General features: G+C 42.1%; 1 protein-coding gene across 1 annotated transcript in view; it reads right to left on the bottom strand.

Moving 5' to 3' along the window:
• hace1 (HECT domain and ankyrin repeat containing E3 ubiquitin protein ligase 1) overlaps positions 1 to 14,452 on the bottom strand; it is a 95,223-nt gene that overhangs the window by 51,715 nt on the left and 29,056 nt on the right. The window contains exon 7 of the mRNA XM_060856606.1: positions 8,892 to 8,974. Coding sequence (XP_060712589.1) covers positions 8,892 to 8,974 — 83 coding nt within the window. The remainder of the gene's footprint in view (positions 1 to 8,891; positions 8,975 to 14,452) is intronic.

The following is a 14,452-nucleotide window of genomic DNA, read 5'->3' as shown; positions in this document are numbered from 1 at the left end:
TTATGACAGGCATGGATAGGGTGAATGCACTCAAGTCTTTTTCCCAGGGTTTGGGAATAGAGGATGAGAGGGCATCAGTTTAAGGTTTGAGAGCAAAGGATAAAAGAGAACCTGAGCGGCAACTTTTGTTTTAAACACAGAGGGTGGTACACATTTGGAATGAGCTGCCAGCAGAAGTGGTTGAGGCAAGTACATTAACAACATTTAAAAGGCATTTCGACAAATACATGGATGGGAAACATTTAAAAGGATATGGGCCATATCCAGGGAAATGGGGTTAGTGTAGATGGACAGTTTGGTCAGCATGAACCTGTCTGGGCCTGAAGGCCTGGCTCTGTGCTGTAGGACTCCATGACTATGTGACTCCATGACTATATGATTAATTACCGGTTTGTCTTTTACAGTTATTCAGTATGTGGATGATATTCTACTCACCTCCAATACAGAGGAACAGCAGGAAGAGGAACCGTGAATTCAACTAGACCACTTGCACTCCCGAGGACATAAAGCCAATTTTAACAAGGCTCAAGAGTGTTGCAGGAAGAAGATGTGTATATAAAGGGCAGAAGACTTCAGAAGCGAAAAAAAGAGAACTTACTCAGAACAGAACTACAGCAATTTGGAAGGCCCAAGAGCCCACTACTATCCAGGAGCTCAGATCCTCTTTAGGACTGAGTAACTTTAACAGGAGTTAGATTGATTCCTACACACAACTAGCACAACCACAACCACAACCACAACCACAGAACAATCTCTTAAAGGGCAAGAGAGCACCAAAGAAGGTTATCACTCTCACAGAAGAGCAACAAGAGGCTTTCAGGAATCTAAAAAAAGGTCTTATGCTAGACATCAGCTTTGGGAAATGTGGAAAACTATTTACCCTTTTTGTAAATGAAAAGTAAGGATCCATGACAGCCAAACTGATGCAAAATCATGGAAGTTTACAAAGACCCATGGATACCACTGAACAAACCTAATTGCAGTAGGCCTGGAATGGGGAAGTTGCTTGAGGGCAGCGGAAGTCACAAGTTAGGCTGTAATGTCGACCAAAACCGGTCAAGTTTCCCACACAGTATATGCTTTACTGTCAACTAATAGAATATTGTAAGTAAGCGCAGCCAGATGGACCCACTGTACAACAGTATTAGAAGCCCCCAAATCCCACAGTTCAGGCCAGCCCACTTAACCCACAACAATGCTCCCAATGTCCAAAGAGCAGGAAGAGGGAGGAGAGAGGTTTGAAGAACAATACTGTGAGGAAATTTTAAAACATGTAGACAAAGCAACTCAAGCAGGACAGCCTCTGCAGAACCCAGATCTCATTCTTTGTACAGACAGGTTCTCTTCCATTGAAAATGGTATCAGAAAAGCAGGTTGTGTAGTAACCATTCTTCCTGAAGTCATGGCAAAAAGTAGTCTACTTGTCAGAATATCAGTCCAACAGGTCAAGTTGTGTGCTCTAATCAGATGCCTGCAAGATAGCAAAAGAGACAGATGGCAAATATCTACATAGATTCCCATTACGCATTTGGAGTAGCCCATAATTTTGGGCCACTTGGCAAAGGAGGGGATTCCTTACAGCTGCAGGTCATAGAGATGTACAGCATGGAAACAGATCCTTCGGTCCAACCCGTCCATACCAACTAGATATCACAACCCAATATGTTCCACCTGCCAGACCTCGACTCATATCCCTCCATACCGTTCCTATTCATATACCCATCCAAATGCCTCTTAAATGTTGTAAGAGCCTCCACCTCTTCCTCTGGCAGCTCATCTTACCATCCTCTGCATGAAAAAGTTGCCCCTTAGGTCTCTTTTATATCTTTCCCCTCTCACCCTAAATCTATGCCCTCTAGTTCTGGACTCCCGACCCCAGGGAAAAGACTGTCTATTTATCCTATCCATGCCCCTCATAATTTTGTAAACCTCTAACTTCACCCCTCAGCCTCCGGCATTCCAGGGAAAACAGCCCCAGCCTGTTCAGCCTCTTCCCTATAGCTCAAATCCTCCAACCCTGGCAACATCCTTGTAAATCTTTTCTGAACTTTTTTAAGTTTCACAACATCTTTCCGTTAGGAAGGAGACCAGAATATTGCATGCAATATCCTGTACAGCCGCAACATGACCTCCCAACTCCTGTACTCAATACTCTGACCAATAAAGGAAAGCATACCAAGCGTCTTCTTCACTATCCTATCATCTGCGACTCCACTTTCAAGGAGCTATGAACCTGCACTCCAAGGTCTCTTTGTTCAGCTACACTCCCTAGGGCCTTACCATTAAGTGTATAAGTCCTGCTAAGATTTGCTTTCCCAAAATGCAGCGCCTCGTATTTATTGGAAATAAACTCAATCTGCCACTTCTCAGCCCATTGGCCCATCTAGTCCAGATCCTATTGTACTCTAAGATAACCCTCTTTGCTGTCCACTACACCTCCAATTTTGGTGTTATCTGCAAACTTACCAACTGTACCTCTTATGCTTGCATCCAAATCATTCATGTAAATGACAAAAAGTACAGGACCCAGCACCGATCCTTGAGGCACTCCACTCGTTACAGGCCTCCACCACCACCCTCTGTCTTCTACCTTTGAGCTAGTTCTGTACCCCTATCTGAAATGGGAACAAAGTCTGAAATCTACTTGAAGCCATGCAATTATCCCATAAAAATCCAAGAAAATGGTCTGGCTGACCAAGCAACCAGAGACGCTGCCTCACAAGAATAGCCTCCATTGGAACCCACCTGAAAGTGTAAACTAAAAACTCTCAGGACTTTGACACAAGACCTAAAGATTTCAGGGCGGCACTGTGGCTCAGTGGTTAGCACTACTGCCTCACAGTGCCAGGAATCCAGGTTCGATTCCAGCCTCGGGCAACTGTCCGTTTAGAGTTTGCACATTTTTCTCATAGCTGCATGGGTTTCCTCCCACAGTCCAAAAATGTGCAGGTCAGGTGAATTAAGCATGCTACTTTGCCCATAGTGTTAGGTGCATTAGTCAAGGGTAAATGTAAGGGGATGGTTCTGGATGGATTGCTCTTTGGAGGGTCGAATTATTGGGCCAAATGGCCTGTTTCCACACTGTAAGGAATCTAACCTAAAAAAAATCTAATCTAAAGGATATCCAGAGTCAGTGCTGAGAGAGGAAAAAATGGACCTGGATTAAGGCAGGACTTTACCTGTACAAAGACAATATCTAGTGACAGAAAGACGACAAACTCATTGCCCTGAATTCATTAATGCCCCTTTTTAGGGTAATACATCCACTCATGGAGACATTTGGCTCTGCAACAAACAGCACGATTCCAGAAGAGCTGGTGAGCTCGAGGTTTTAAAAGGCATGCACAGGTGGTGGCAGACTGTTGCACGACCTGCAACTCCAGACCCATCACAGCTATACCGCAAGTGAGACCCCCCACTTCTGCAGGACCTTTCTAATACCTACAAGTTGAGTACAAATCCCTCTCGCAATGATGAGGCTATACTGAAGTCCTAGATACCATCAACAAACTCTATAGTTGGGTGGAAGCCTTTCCAGCCTGATGAGCCACAGCCAATCACATAACTAAAGTTTGTGTAAGGATCACATTCCTCAGTGAGGAGTCCTGACCAGTAGCTGAAAATGTGTTGCTGGAAAAGCGCAGCAGGTCAGGCAGCATCCAAGGAACAGGAAATTTGACGTTTCGGGCATAAACCCTTCATCAGGAATGAGGAAAGAGTGTCCATTTTTTTTCCCCATCCACACCCCTCAAGTTTTTATAAACCTCTTTTAAAAACACACACTCAGCCTGCGATGCTCAAGGGAAAACAGCCCCATCTTATTCAGCCTCTCCTTGTGGTTCAAACCCTCCTACCCTGGCAACAGCCTTGTGAATCTTTTCAAGTTTCACAATATCCTCCCTATAGGAGGGAGACCAGAATTGCATACAATATTCCAGAAGAAGCCAACGAAAACTGACTTTTGCAGAGTCTGCTCCCTGCTTGGATTCATACTCTCTGCCTCCCGTTGCTGCAAGTGAACAGTGCTTTCACCTCTTCTCTCTCCCTCCCAGGATAAGGAATGGAAAGGGGGAGACATTGCTTCACTCCCACATTTTGCCCAGAAGAGCCCCCCATTGTCTGAATGCACAAGTTGGACCATGAACTTCTGAAGTTCGGACAAGTTGGACCATGAACTTCGGACACGCTTTCCTCATTCCTGATGAAGGGCTTATGCCCGAAACGTCGAATTTCCTGTTCCTTGGATGCTGCCTGACCTGCTGCGCTTTTCCAACAACACATTTTCAGCTCTGATCTCCAGCATCTGCAGACCTCACTTAGTCCTGACCAGTACAAATGCTGACCAAGGGACATGCTTCATAGGTGCTGTCTGCAAGAGAGTCTGCAGGTTGCTAAACATTAAACAGGCTTCCACTGCCCTCATCACCCCCACTTCAGGGGGAGTGGAACAAACCAACCAGATGATATAACAAAGATTCACTAAGCACCACCCAGAGGGAGTGCCCTGGCTACAAGCCCAGTCAACAGTACTATACAGCATCTGGGCAACCAAAATCAATGGGACTAATCATCACTAGAAGGCCAATGTCACCCCCCAGGAACAATTGATTTCCGCAAAACCAATTGCCAATTAATGATTGACATATTGTTGAAATATTGTCATGACATAACCAACTCCGTCAGGTCAACTTCCCAAAAGATATCAGCTGCTTGGGGTAATCCACGAAAGGGAGGATACAATATTGTCTAGGAATGTGGATCTACCTGAAGAAAATCCATAATGAACTGTTGGGGGCCAAATGGGAAGGACCCTACCAAGCGCTGCTGACCACTCCAGCAGCAGTAAAAGTCCAAGGGAAGAAAACTTGGATCTACGCATCACACATTAAACAAACCACAAATAATTCAAGTATTAAGAACTGTTACATCTAGCCAAAGATGGGGAAATTGATTGTATTATTAACCATACTCATTTTAAGTGTCTGCTTTCTAGTGAGTTGCCAGACTCCTGCATGAGAGTGAAGACAAAGAAAAAGGGAACTGCATGTAAATGACTTTTTATACAAGTCTTGCACATATGTCAAACAAGCTAATGTTTCCAGTTGCTGGGTGTGTGCCCCACAGCCATCCACTCGAAAGATGGCGTCCCTATAAGACCCATCCCTTTTAATGCATCCAAAATGGCAGAATGGGTAATTCGCCAGAATGCCTTTTTAGAGAATCCAGCACTACAGGCATGGCAGTCCTCAGCAGGGTCAGGAGTGTATTGGGGCAAATGTAGGATAGGGGAATGGGTCTCGATGGGTTACTCTTCAGAGGGTTGGTGTAGACTTGTTGAACCGAAGGGCTTGTTTGCACACTGTGGGGATTCCAATTCTAATTAAGACCCATTTATCCCTAATCTGCACTTCCTGTTCATTCATACTAATTTACAACTCCCTTGCGGCTGATGGTCTTATGTGCAGCAACTTTTGATGGGGCAGGTTATCAAGTGTCATTTGCAAAATCAAGTATACCATATTTAAAAGATCCTAGCAGCTTTGCCCAGTTTCCCTGTTTCTCTGAATGTCAAATAATCTTCAATATTTAAAGCCTCTGTCATCCTCCACCATACTGCTAATAGTTATTCAGTCATGCATCTTCATTTCTATCAATGATGTAGTGGAGATGATGTTGGACTGGGGTGAACAAAATTAAAAATCACACAACAGAAGGTTATAGCCCAACAGATTTATTTGGAAACACTAGCTTTTGGACTTCTGCTCCTTCGGAAGCAGTGCTCCAAAAGTTAGTGCTTAGAAATAAACCTGTCAGACTACAACGTGGTGTTGCGTGATTTTTAACTTCACAACTAGGTAGCGTGTGTGTGTGTGTGTATTTGTATAAAATATAAAATTAATGATGATCCTTAAAAAGGGTGGCCTGATTTACCAGTAATGAGCAGCTTATGTCCTTTGAATGAGTTAAACTCATGCCCCAGCCAATGGAGGCAACACCAATTAAATACTGCCATGACACTTTCAGTTAGAAAGTTGCTGTACTTGTGCAGTATACTGCCAGTGGCTCCGAAGACTGTTCTGAAATGACATACGAAACCCTCCACCATACTGCTAATAGCTATCTTCATTGCTATCTGTATGAATAACTCATTCATTTTGTTACAAATGTTACGTGTATTCAGATTCCGCCACCTTCCTGCTTCTGATGCAATTCAAGTCGACTTTCCATGGAGGTATTATAAATTCATAGTCACGTGGCTATTGAGAGGCAAGAATTCTTCCCAGCTCACCAAATGCTGCAGCTCAGCCATGGTACATCTTTTTTCAAGCTTAATTTAAAGTGAGGCTGTTAAATTTAAGGAGCAGAATTTTCCTATATTTTTCAAACCTGTACTTTTACGTGTCATGGAGGGAAGAGGAAGGCAGACAGAGAGTAAGAATAAGGCAGACAAGGTGAGCAAGTGGTTATATATGAGGGAGGGCAGGGGTGCTGATAGTAAATATGCTTGCGCTAATAAGGTGGTTAAGTGTCACATGGGATACTTGCTGTTGAAACATGATACAAAACTTTTGGTTAGTCCACAGCTGTAGTGTTGTACATAATTGTGGTCACTGCACTATAGGAAAGATGGGAATTCACTTGAGGGGAAACAGAGGAGATACACCAGGATTTTTCCAAGGATTGAAAATTGGCTTTGAAGAGAGGCTGGATAAGCATAAGTTTTCTTATTTGGAGAATAAAAGGTTGAGGGGACACCTGATGGAACTATATAAGATTATAAGGAATGTGGACAGAGTGGAGAGAAAGTAGCTGTTCGCCTTCGTTGAAGGGTCAGCAACAAGAAGCACACTTTTAAAGGAGAAGGCAGGAGACTGAGAGGGGTTTCCACTCAGAATTTTTGGGCAGGGTTTGGAATGTTCTACCTGGGAGGATAGTTGAGACAGGTAACTTCACAACATTTTTTTAAAAAAAAAATGGATGAGCACTTCAAAACATCTATTCAAACCAGGGGCCTCGCGTTGGAAAGTCAATTCAGCATAGTTAGGTGGTACAGACTGAATGAGCCACAAGAAAACTTCTGTACTGTGCGATTCCATGGAATTCATATACGTCAAAAATCTGTTAAATTACCTTTCAAAAATTATCAAATGTATTTTCTTTATTCTTTCAAGAGTGCTTTCCTAATCACAAGTTATTGCACAAAAACAGTTAACATTTCACATCTGCCTTGTCTGAACTTTATGTCCTCCGATTACTAACACTTCTACCACTGGAAACAAATTGATTTTCAATACCAAAACCATTTATATGACTTTGAAGATTTCCATTTAGTCTCCTTGAATCTTCTCTGTTCTGGAAAAAAACACCAGTTTCTCTAGTCAAGCATCTGAATATACAATTCTCATTCCCCTTTTGTGTTTTTACAATTTGTGCCAATTGATAAGACAATCAAAGCTTGATTTTCCTTAAGCAAAAACAAAAAAAAAGATAAATTACCCTTCAGCACAGTTTTCATAATTTGGTTAACAATGTACTTCCAGTAACCATAGGTGAGTCGCATAAGCAAATTTAAAAAAAGAAAATACATGCTGCTTCTTTCAGCCTCTGTCATTGTACTTCAGGTCATCACTATGCTGGTTGGCTCGCCATGTTACCACCTCAATTCCCTTCTTTGATTCACTCATTCATCTTCTAATTCCACTTGCAAAAAGGGCATATGTTTTATAATCGCAGACTTTGTTCATCAACTTTCACTCCTCCTTTACCGGAGTTTGTTGGGCTGCAAGGGCCTCATATCAAGCATCCATGACCAAGTTATCATTCTACATGAGGCCAGACTCAGAATTGGCAGGTCAGTTATTTGTAAGAAAATACCACAACAAAGCCTTGTCCAGACAGTTCATTTTCTGGTGACCTCTGCTGACAACACACAATGAGGAATGGAAATGACAACTAGATCCAAGCTTAAAACAGGGCATTTTGACCAACTGTGGCACTATCACTACAGCAGTTCATTAATTCAAGAGAAAAAAAAACAATTTGAATCCTTTCAGCTGAATAGACTAGTCAACCTGCTGGAAGCCTTCATTAAGAAAACCGAGAAAAAAATTGACCAAGTCCATTTTCAGGTATTGGAACGGTGATACGATTATCTTGTTGAAGCAGGCTTGACACAACAAACATTGCGTTAGCTAATCATCTAAACTATTTCAGTGTGGAACAAAATCATTGTTGACTGGTTAGGGTCCTGGCAGTCACGTAGCTAAACTGGACCTCAAGATAGCCTTTCCTCACCGCACTCCTGCAATAGGAACAGCTGCAACCACCTCTTGATAGGTTGCCAGGAAGGAAAACTATAACCGACAGAACAACAAGGCAGGGAGGAATCCCAGGCTTGATGACAAAGACATTCTTGTTGGAGGTGAAGATGGCAGGAGAGGTGCCAATTCTCAATGGGGAGCTGAAAGAATTTTAAGGGACTGTCTAAGCTGGGCAAGAGGGAATTAATTCCTGGAGATTTTGCTCAAAGATCTGGCTGTTGTGCCAGAAAATGTAAAATGAACTCTAACAAGCAATCAAGATTAGTCACTGCAACTTCTCATGACACCATCCATAACATTTCACAGTATTTAATTCAAAGCTTGCATTCAGCAATCAGAACCATATCCAACACCCAGATAGATACCCAATATCAGTAATTGGAATTATTCACAATTCCAGCTATTCAACTTTAAGCATTTATTCCATTTCAGTGAAAATATATTCCATTTAAGTGTTCTAAAACCCAAGTCAAAATTCTTCCACAACCTACTAAGTATTTGGAGAGAAATTAATGAACAGATTTAAATAAATTTGTGGGCAGTTTAATTCAAAAAGTCAATCCACAATACCTGCAAGCAAAGTACAAAGGGGTAGCTCCAGAAACATTAGGCCGGTTGATATTTGCACCACTTTCAAGAAGGCAAAGTACTGTCTGTGAAGAGAAAACAAAAGATGACAATGAAGATCTCAATGGGCTGTCAAAAACATTCGCACAATACATGCACCAGAAATTATCCACCTCCCATCTACTTTCAAATAGTATTAACATTGGTGGATCCAACAGTAACAGTAACTGGGTCACAATTAACCATATTATGCAACTGAAAAGCAGGTCAGATGTTGGGAAATGTGCTGACTGCAACTCACCTTAGGATACCCAAAACTTTTCCAGTCACCAAGACAAATCAGGAGTGCAGGTGGAAACCCTCCATTGATAACTGAAACTTTATACAAGCGAAAGCAGGCCATCCACCTCAAACATTCTCTGACACAGAAACTGCAGTATGGACCATCATTAAGATGCATTGCAGCAATTCACCAAAGATCCTCTGACAAGCAAACCCACAATCCCTACTAGTAAGGAGAACAAGGCCAATAGGTGCACAAAGCAACAAACCATCCTGGAAAAGTGCTGATTTTACACTGTAGAAAATTTGGGGCAGAGATAGCAAAACAGAAGGGAAGATTAGATAATAAAAGAAACAATAGATCGGAGATATCAGAGAACAGACAACAGATGCAGTAATGGTTTTAAAGAAGAGATAGGCCCACAGAAGGTGTTAGCACAACCAGGTGACAGGGAGAAATCAGCCTGCCTCTTTCTTAACCCCATTTTATGTTAGTTACAACAGCCATTTTCACCATTTTAGCACGTAGCTATCACACTAAAATATGATATGGGTCAAAATTTTAAAAAGAGTCAATTTTAAGATGTTCCTGAGTTCAAGATCTGATACAGGCAGGAAGATTAAAAAGTATACAGATCAAAAAAGTTCCATGGAGCAAAAACAAACAGCTGGAAAAGCCCTCCAGGTCTGGCAACATCTGTGGAGAGAAATCAGAGTTAACGGTTCAGTCCAGTGACCCTTCCTGAGGACTGATGGTAGCTAGGAAAAAGTTTTTTTAATGCAGAAAATAGGGTAAGCAGAAGGGTTAAGGAGGAAACAATAGGGGAAGATAGAGGCCAAAGAGAGAACAGTTGGACAGAAAGGAGCGGATAGCAATGAGCCTTGGAGAACAAACAACAAATGGGGACAATTAGTGGCTAACAATGGGTTGTGCGTAATAACAGATCATATTAGGGTAAGGTACCAGAAGCCCTAAAATTGTTGAAATCAATATTGAGCCCAGGAAATTGCAAAGTTCCCAATTGGAAAAATGAGGAGATTTTCTTCCGGCTTGTGCTGAGCTTTGCTGGAACACTGCAGCAAGCCTGAGAGAGAGATGCTGGCCAGGGAACAAGGTGATGTGTCGAACAGGCAGGCAACCAGAAGCTCAATGTCTTTTTGCAGACAAAACATAGGTGTTCTGTGAAATGATGACCCAGTCTACACCTCATTTCCCCAATGTACAGGAGACTACATCTGAGCAGCGAATGCAGTAGACTAGGTTGAATGAAGTGCAAGTAAAGTGATGTTTCACCTGGAAAGTGTTTCAGTCCTTGGAGGAAGGAAGGAAGTAAACGGGCTGATGTCACAGCTTCTGTGGTTGCAGGGAAAGGTATAACAGAGCTGATGGAGTAAGGTGGAAGCAGGGGTAAAAGAGAGGGTGTCTGGACGAAGGCCGAGTGGACCAGGGTATCCCAGAGAGAATGGTCCTTGCAAAAGGCTGACAAAGGAGTGGAGGGGAATGGGTATCTGATGGTGACATCTCACTGGAGGTAGCGGAAATAGCAGCTAATTATTGTCTGGATGTAGATGCTGGTGGGATGATAGGTCCCACTTGTCCTTACCTATCACTGTTGTGGGAGGAATAAGGGGTGAGGGTTGATGTGTGGGAGATGGATCAGACCTGGCTGAGGGCCCTGTCAATTACAGCTTTGGGAACCCTTGGTTGAGGAATAAGGTAGACATTTCACAGGCCCCTGTGTCAAAGTTGGCATCATCAGAACAAATGTGATGGAGACTGGAAACTGGGAGAATGGAGTAGCGTGTTTACAGGAAGCAGAGCGTAAGGATGTATAGTCAAGGTAACTGGGGAATTGGTTGGTTCTTAGTGAATATAGGTGGCCAGCCTATCCCCAGAAATGGAAACAGAGATATTGAGAAAGGGAAACAGAGATATTGAGAAAGGGAAGGGAAAAGTCAGAAATGGACCAGGTAAAGGTGAAAGCGGGGTGGTAATTGGAAGCGAAACTGATAAACTTTTCCAATTTCAGAAGAGAGAGGGAAGCAATACTGAAAATAGCATCAATATATGGGAGAGAGAGTTGCAAGTGGAAGCTGGAATAAGACTGGAACAAGGAATGTTCCACAAAGAGACAGGCACACCTGGTACCCATGCAAGTATCCACTGCCACCCCCTGACGTGAAGAAAGTGAAAATTACTAAAAAGAGAAGTTGGTCAGCATGAGGTCAAGCTCGGCCAGGTGAAAGAGGGTGGTGGTAAATGGACAGTTCAGGCCTTTTGGTTTTCCAGGAAGCAGCGGTGAGCCCAAGGAAGACATCCTGGGGAGACAGATGGAGCCTGTAAACTGGAAATTCTGAAACTTAACAAAGAGTCAAAAGAACCTTGGATCTAAATGGGAAGGGACTGGACAAAGGGAGAGAAAAAAAAATAAGAGTTGCAGTAGGAACAGATGAGTTCTGTGAGGCAGGAGCAGGGAGAAATAATGGGGCTGCCCGAGCAGTGCGGTTTGTGGAGCTGTGCAGGGTTGGGAGACTATGAGCTCAGAGGCAGTGTGGGGGCACTGGGGGAGATCAGTAAATGAAATGAGGTTAGTGACCACAGTGCTCACCATGGCCTAGTGATCCATGGTGGGGTCATGGTCCAAGGTGAGATAGGAGAAAGCATCCGAGAGCTAGTGCACAATCTTTACAATGCAGAGGTCAGTTGACCAGACACCAGCCTAGTCAGCAATTTCCATAGAGTCCTTGAGATGTTTGATTGTTAATCTGGATCTCAATTGTTTAATGGTCAACCTCTATATTCAGCATTGCAAAATCTGGAGATATCTTTTAGCTCTCAGTGAATGAAATCTTTCTAATTTGAGACAGACTTTGAGTCCTTGCTGTTGCAAACAAACATTTTTCTATCTCCATCTTCCAGAGCTCAAACAGGCTGCAAACATAGGGTTGTCTTGCGTATTCAAGAATCCAGCCCCATTGAACTTCCAGGCTAGATACTCTGCAAGCAACCTTATACGTTTAGTATGTGCCAGTCACAAGGCATGTGCCTGGAGATCAAATACAGTCTTGATTGCTCTACAAAACCTCTCCACTTAGTCTGCAAGAACAATTCCAATCTTTATGCACTTGTCATCTTATTGCACCAGCTTGCTTTTATGCTCACACTTCTATCCTAGGTCAGCCTTGGTATTCCAACAAAGACCAATCCAAGCTGCAGGAACACTAACTCATTTTCTGTTTAGGTACTTTATGGCTTTCTGGACTTAATATTGAATTGAATAATGTCAAATCTCATTCCTTGATTTTGCTTTACCTCACCTTACCCAATCTTCACCCCTGCCATCAAACTGTTAAAATCTACTATAAGCATCTTCTCTGGACCGCTCTCTTTTCTTTATAACATTACTACTCCCCTCATTTTCTGACCTGTAACACTGAACTCTAATCATCTGCACCATCTAACATTTCCCTGACCTTTTTGTTCCACCCTTTTCTCCTGACCTCTCTCTATGGAATAAAACTAAGCCAAGTTTACCAGACAGGAGGAATTAACCTATGAAGACAGATTGGATCAATTTAGACCACGCTCACTGGAGTTTTTTTTTAAAGAAATGGGGGATGGGGGAAAGAGAGAGGTCTCAGGCATTTATACGGTTCTAACAGGATTACCACAGCAAGATGCTTCTGATGACTGGGGTTTAGAGAATCAGGGATTAGAGTCTAAGGATATGAGGTAGACCATTTAGGAAGCAATAAAAAAAAATTGTTTTGCAGCTCTTTGACAAGCTATCACTTTGGTAATGTAGCTAAATGTGACAGACAGCTGGCAACCACAAGTTCCACAAGGAAATAAAACTGATTATCTGTCATCTGTCAAGTCTAGTTGAAGGATAAACATTAGCCAAAAATTTGGGAGAACTCCTTTCTCTTCATAGAAAGCTGAGAATGTGTTATCCCCACTGGAGAAAGTCTAAATGTACTGACAAACTGGAGAAAGCTTAGCATTACACCAAAAAGTAATTTCTGATTTAATTGAGATCTTCATAATCAATAAGAATAATGATACAGCAAATAAACAGAAATTTGTTTCCAGCAGCAGTGGTATCTGGAAGAGACAGATTTAAATATATCGACAAAAGAACCAGAGGTGGAATGAGGGAAAATAAATTTGCACAGCATGATCTGGAACATACAGCTTGAAAAGGGTGATGGAGCAGATTCAATAGTAATTTTCAAAAAGGAACTAGGTAACTTTTTGAAGAAGAAAAAAAATTTCAGGATGTTGGGAAGTACAGGGGATTGAACAAATAGAATACCTCTTTCACTTACACAATAGGTCTAAGGGTGACCCTCTGCACTTCATTATTCTACGGTTTCGCATAGTGAGGGACAAGTATTGTACTGAAATTGCATTGTATTCTCAATTCTGAATGCCAACAGAGTTCTCAGCATTTTGATTTGAGCTAATATATTATCACACAGCTAAGGGTGATACAAAGAAACACATTTTACTCAAAACAGAGCATCACTTCTGCAAAATTCCAAAAAGCAACTGATTTTAGGGTAGTGGATGTAGATCTGTTACTATCAGATAAATATATATCATTTTATGATATGTTAGTAATCACAAATATTATAGTTTTGCTGGGGAAATACAATTTGTCAAAGCTGTTTGTCTTATACTAGTCAGAACAATTCACAACAATGCAAGGTCAAGGGGAAAATCAACACTTATACTACATGAGAGGAGTGTGCTGATTTATTGGCCGGTGAACTCTGAATCACAGGGGTATTACCACACAGAATACATTAACTAATGTTGATTGACAGCTAACTGTCAGGCTATTTACATGATTAAGGATTCCTAAATACTTGCAAAGATCATAACTGACTTGCATATCAGCAGTAATGTAATTTTGAGAAGATTCGTAGCTCAGGTTGAGGCTCTGGATGCAAGTTTGCTCGCTGAGCTGGAAGGTTCGTTTTCATCACCATACTAGGTAACATCAGTGAGCCTCTGGTGAAGCATGAGTAGTATGGCCTGCTTTTATATGTGTGTTTAGGTATCCTTGGGGCAGTGATGTCATTTATTGTCTTTTTCTCAGGGGGTGATAAATGGGATCCAAGTCAATGTGCTTGTCGATAGAAGTATGGCACTCCAACCAGAACTCTATCTATACACACATTGACTTGGATCCCATTTACCATCCCCTGAGAAAAAGAACAGGAAATAACATCACCAACCAAAGGAAACCGAGACAAGTAAAAAGTGGGCCACACCA

The sequence above is a fragment of the Hemiscyllium ocellatum genome, chromosome 3 (genome assembly GCF_020745735.1).
Source record: "Hemiscyllium ocellatum isolate sHemOce1 chromosome 3, sHemOce1.pat.X.cur, whole genome shotgun sequence".
Taxonomy (NCBI): Eukaryota; Metazoa; Chordata; class Chondrichthyes; order Orectolobiformes; family Hemiscylliidae; genus Hemiscyllium; species Hemiscyllium ocellatum.
Note: the sequence above shows the minus strand (reverse complement) of the source record. Positions and strands in the feature narration are given on the sequence as shown.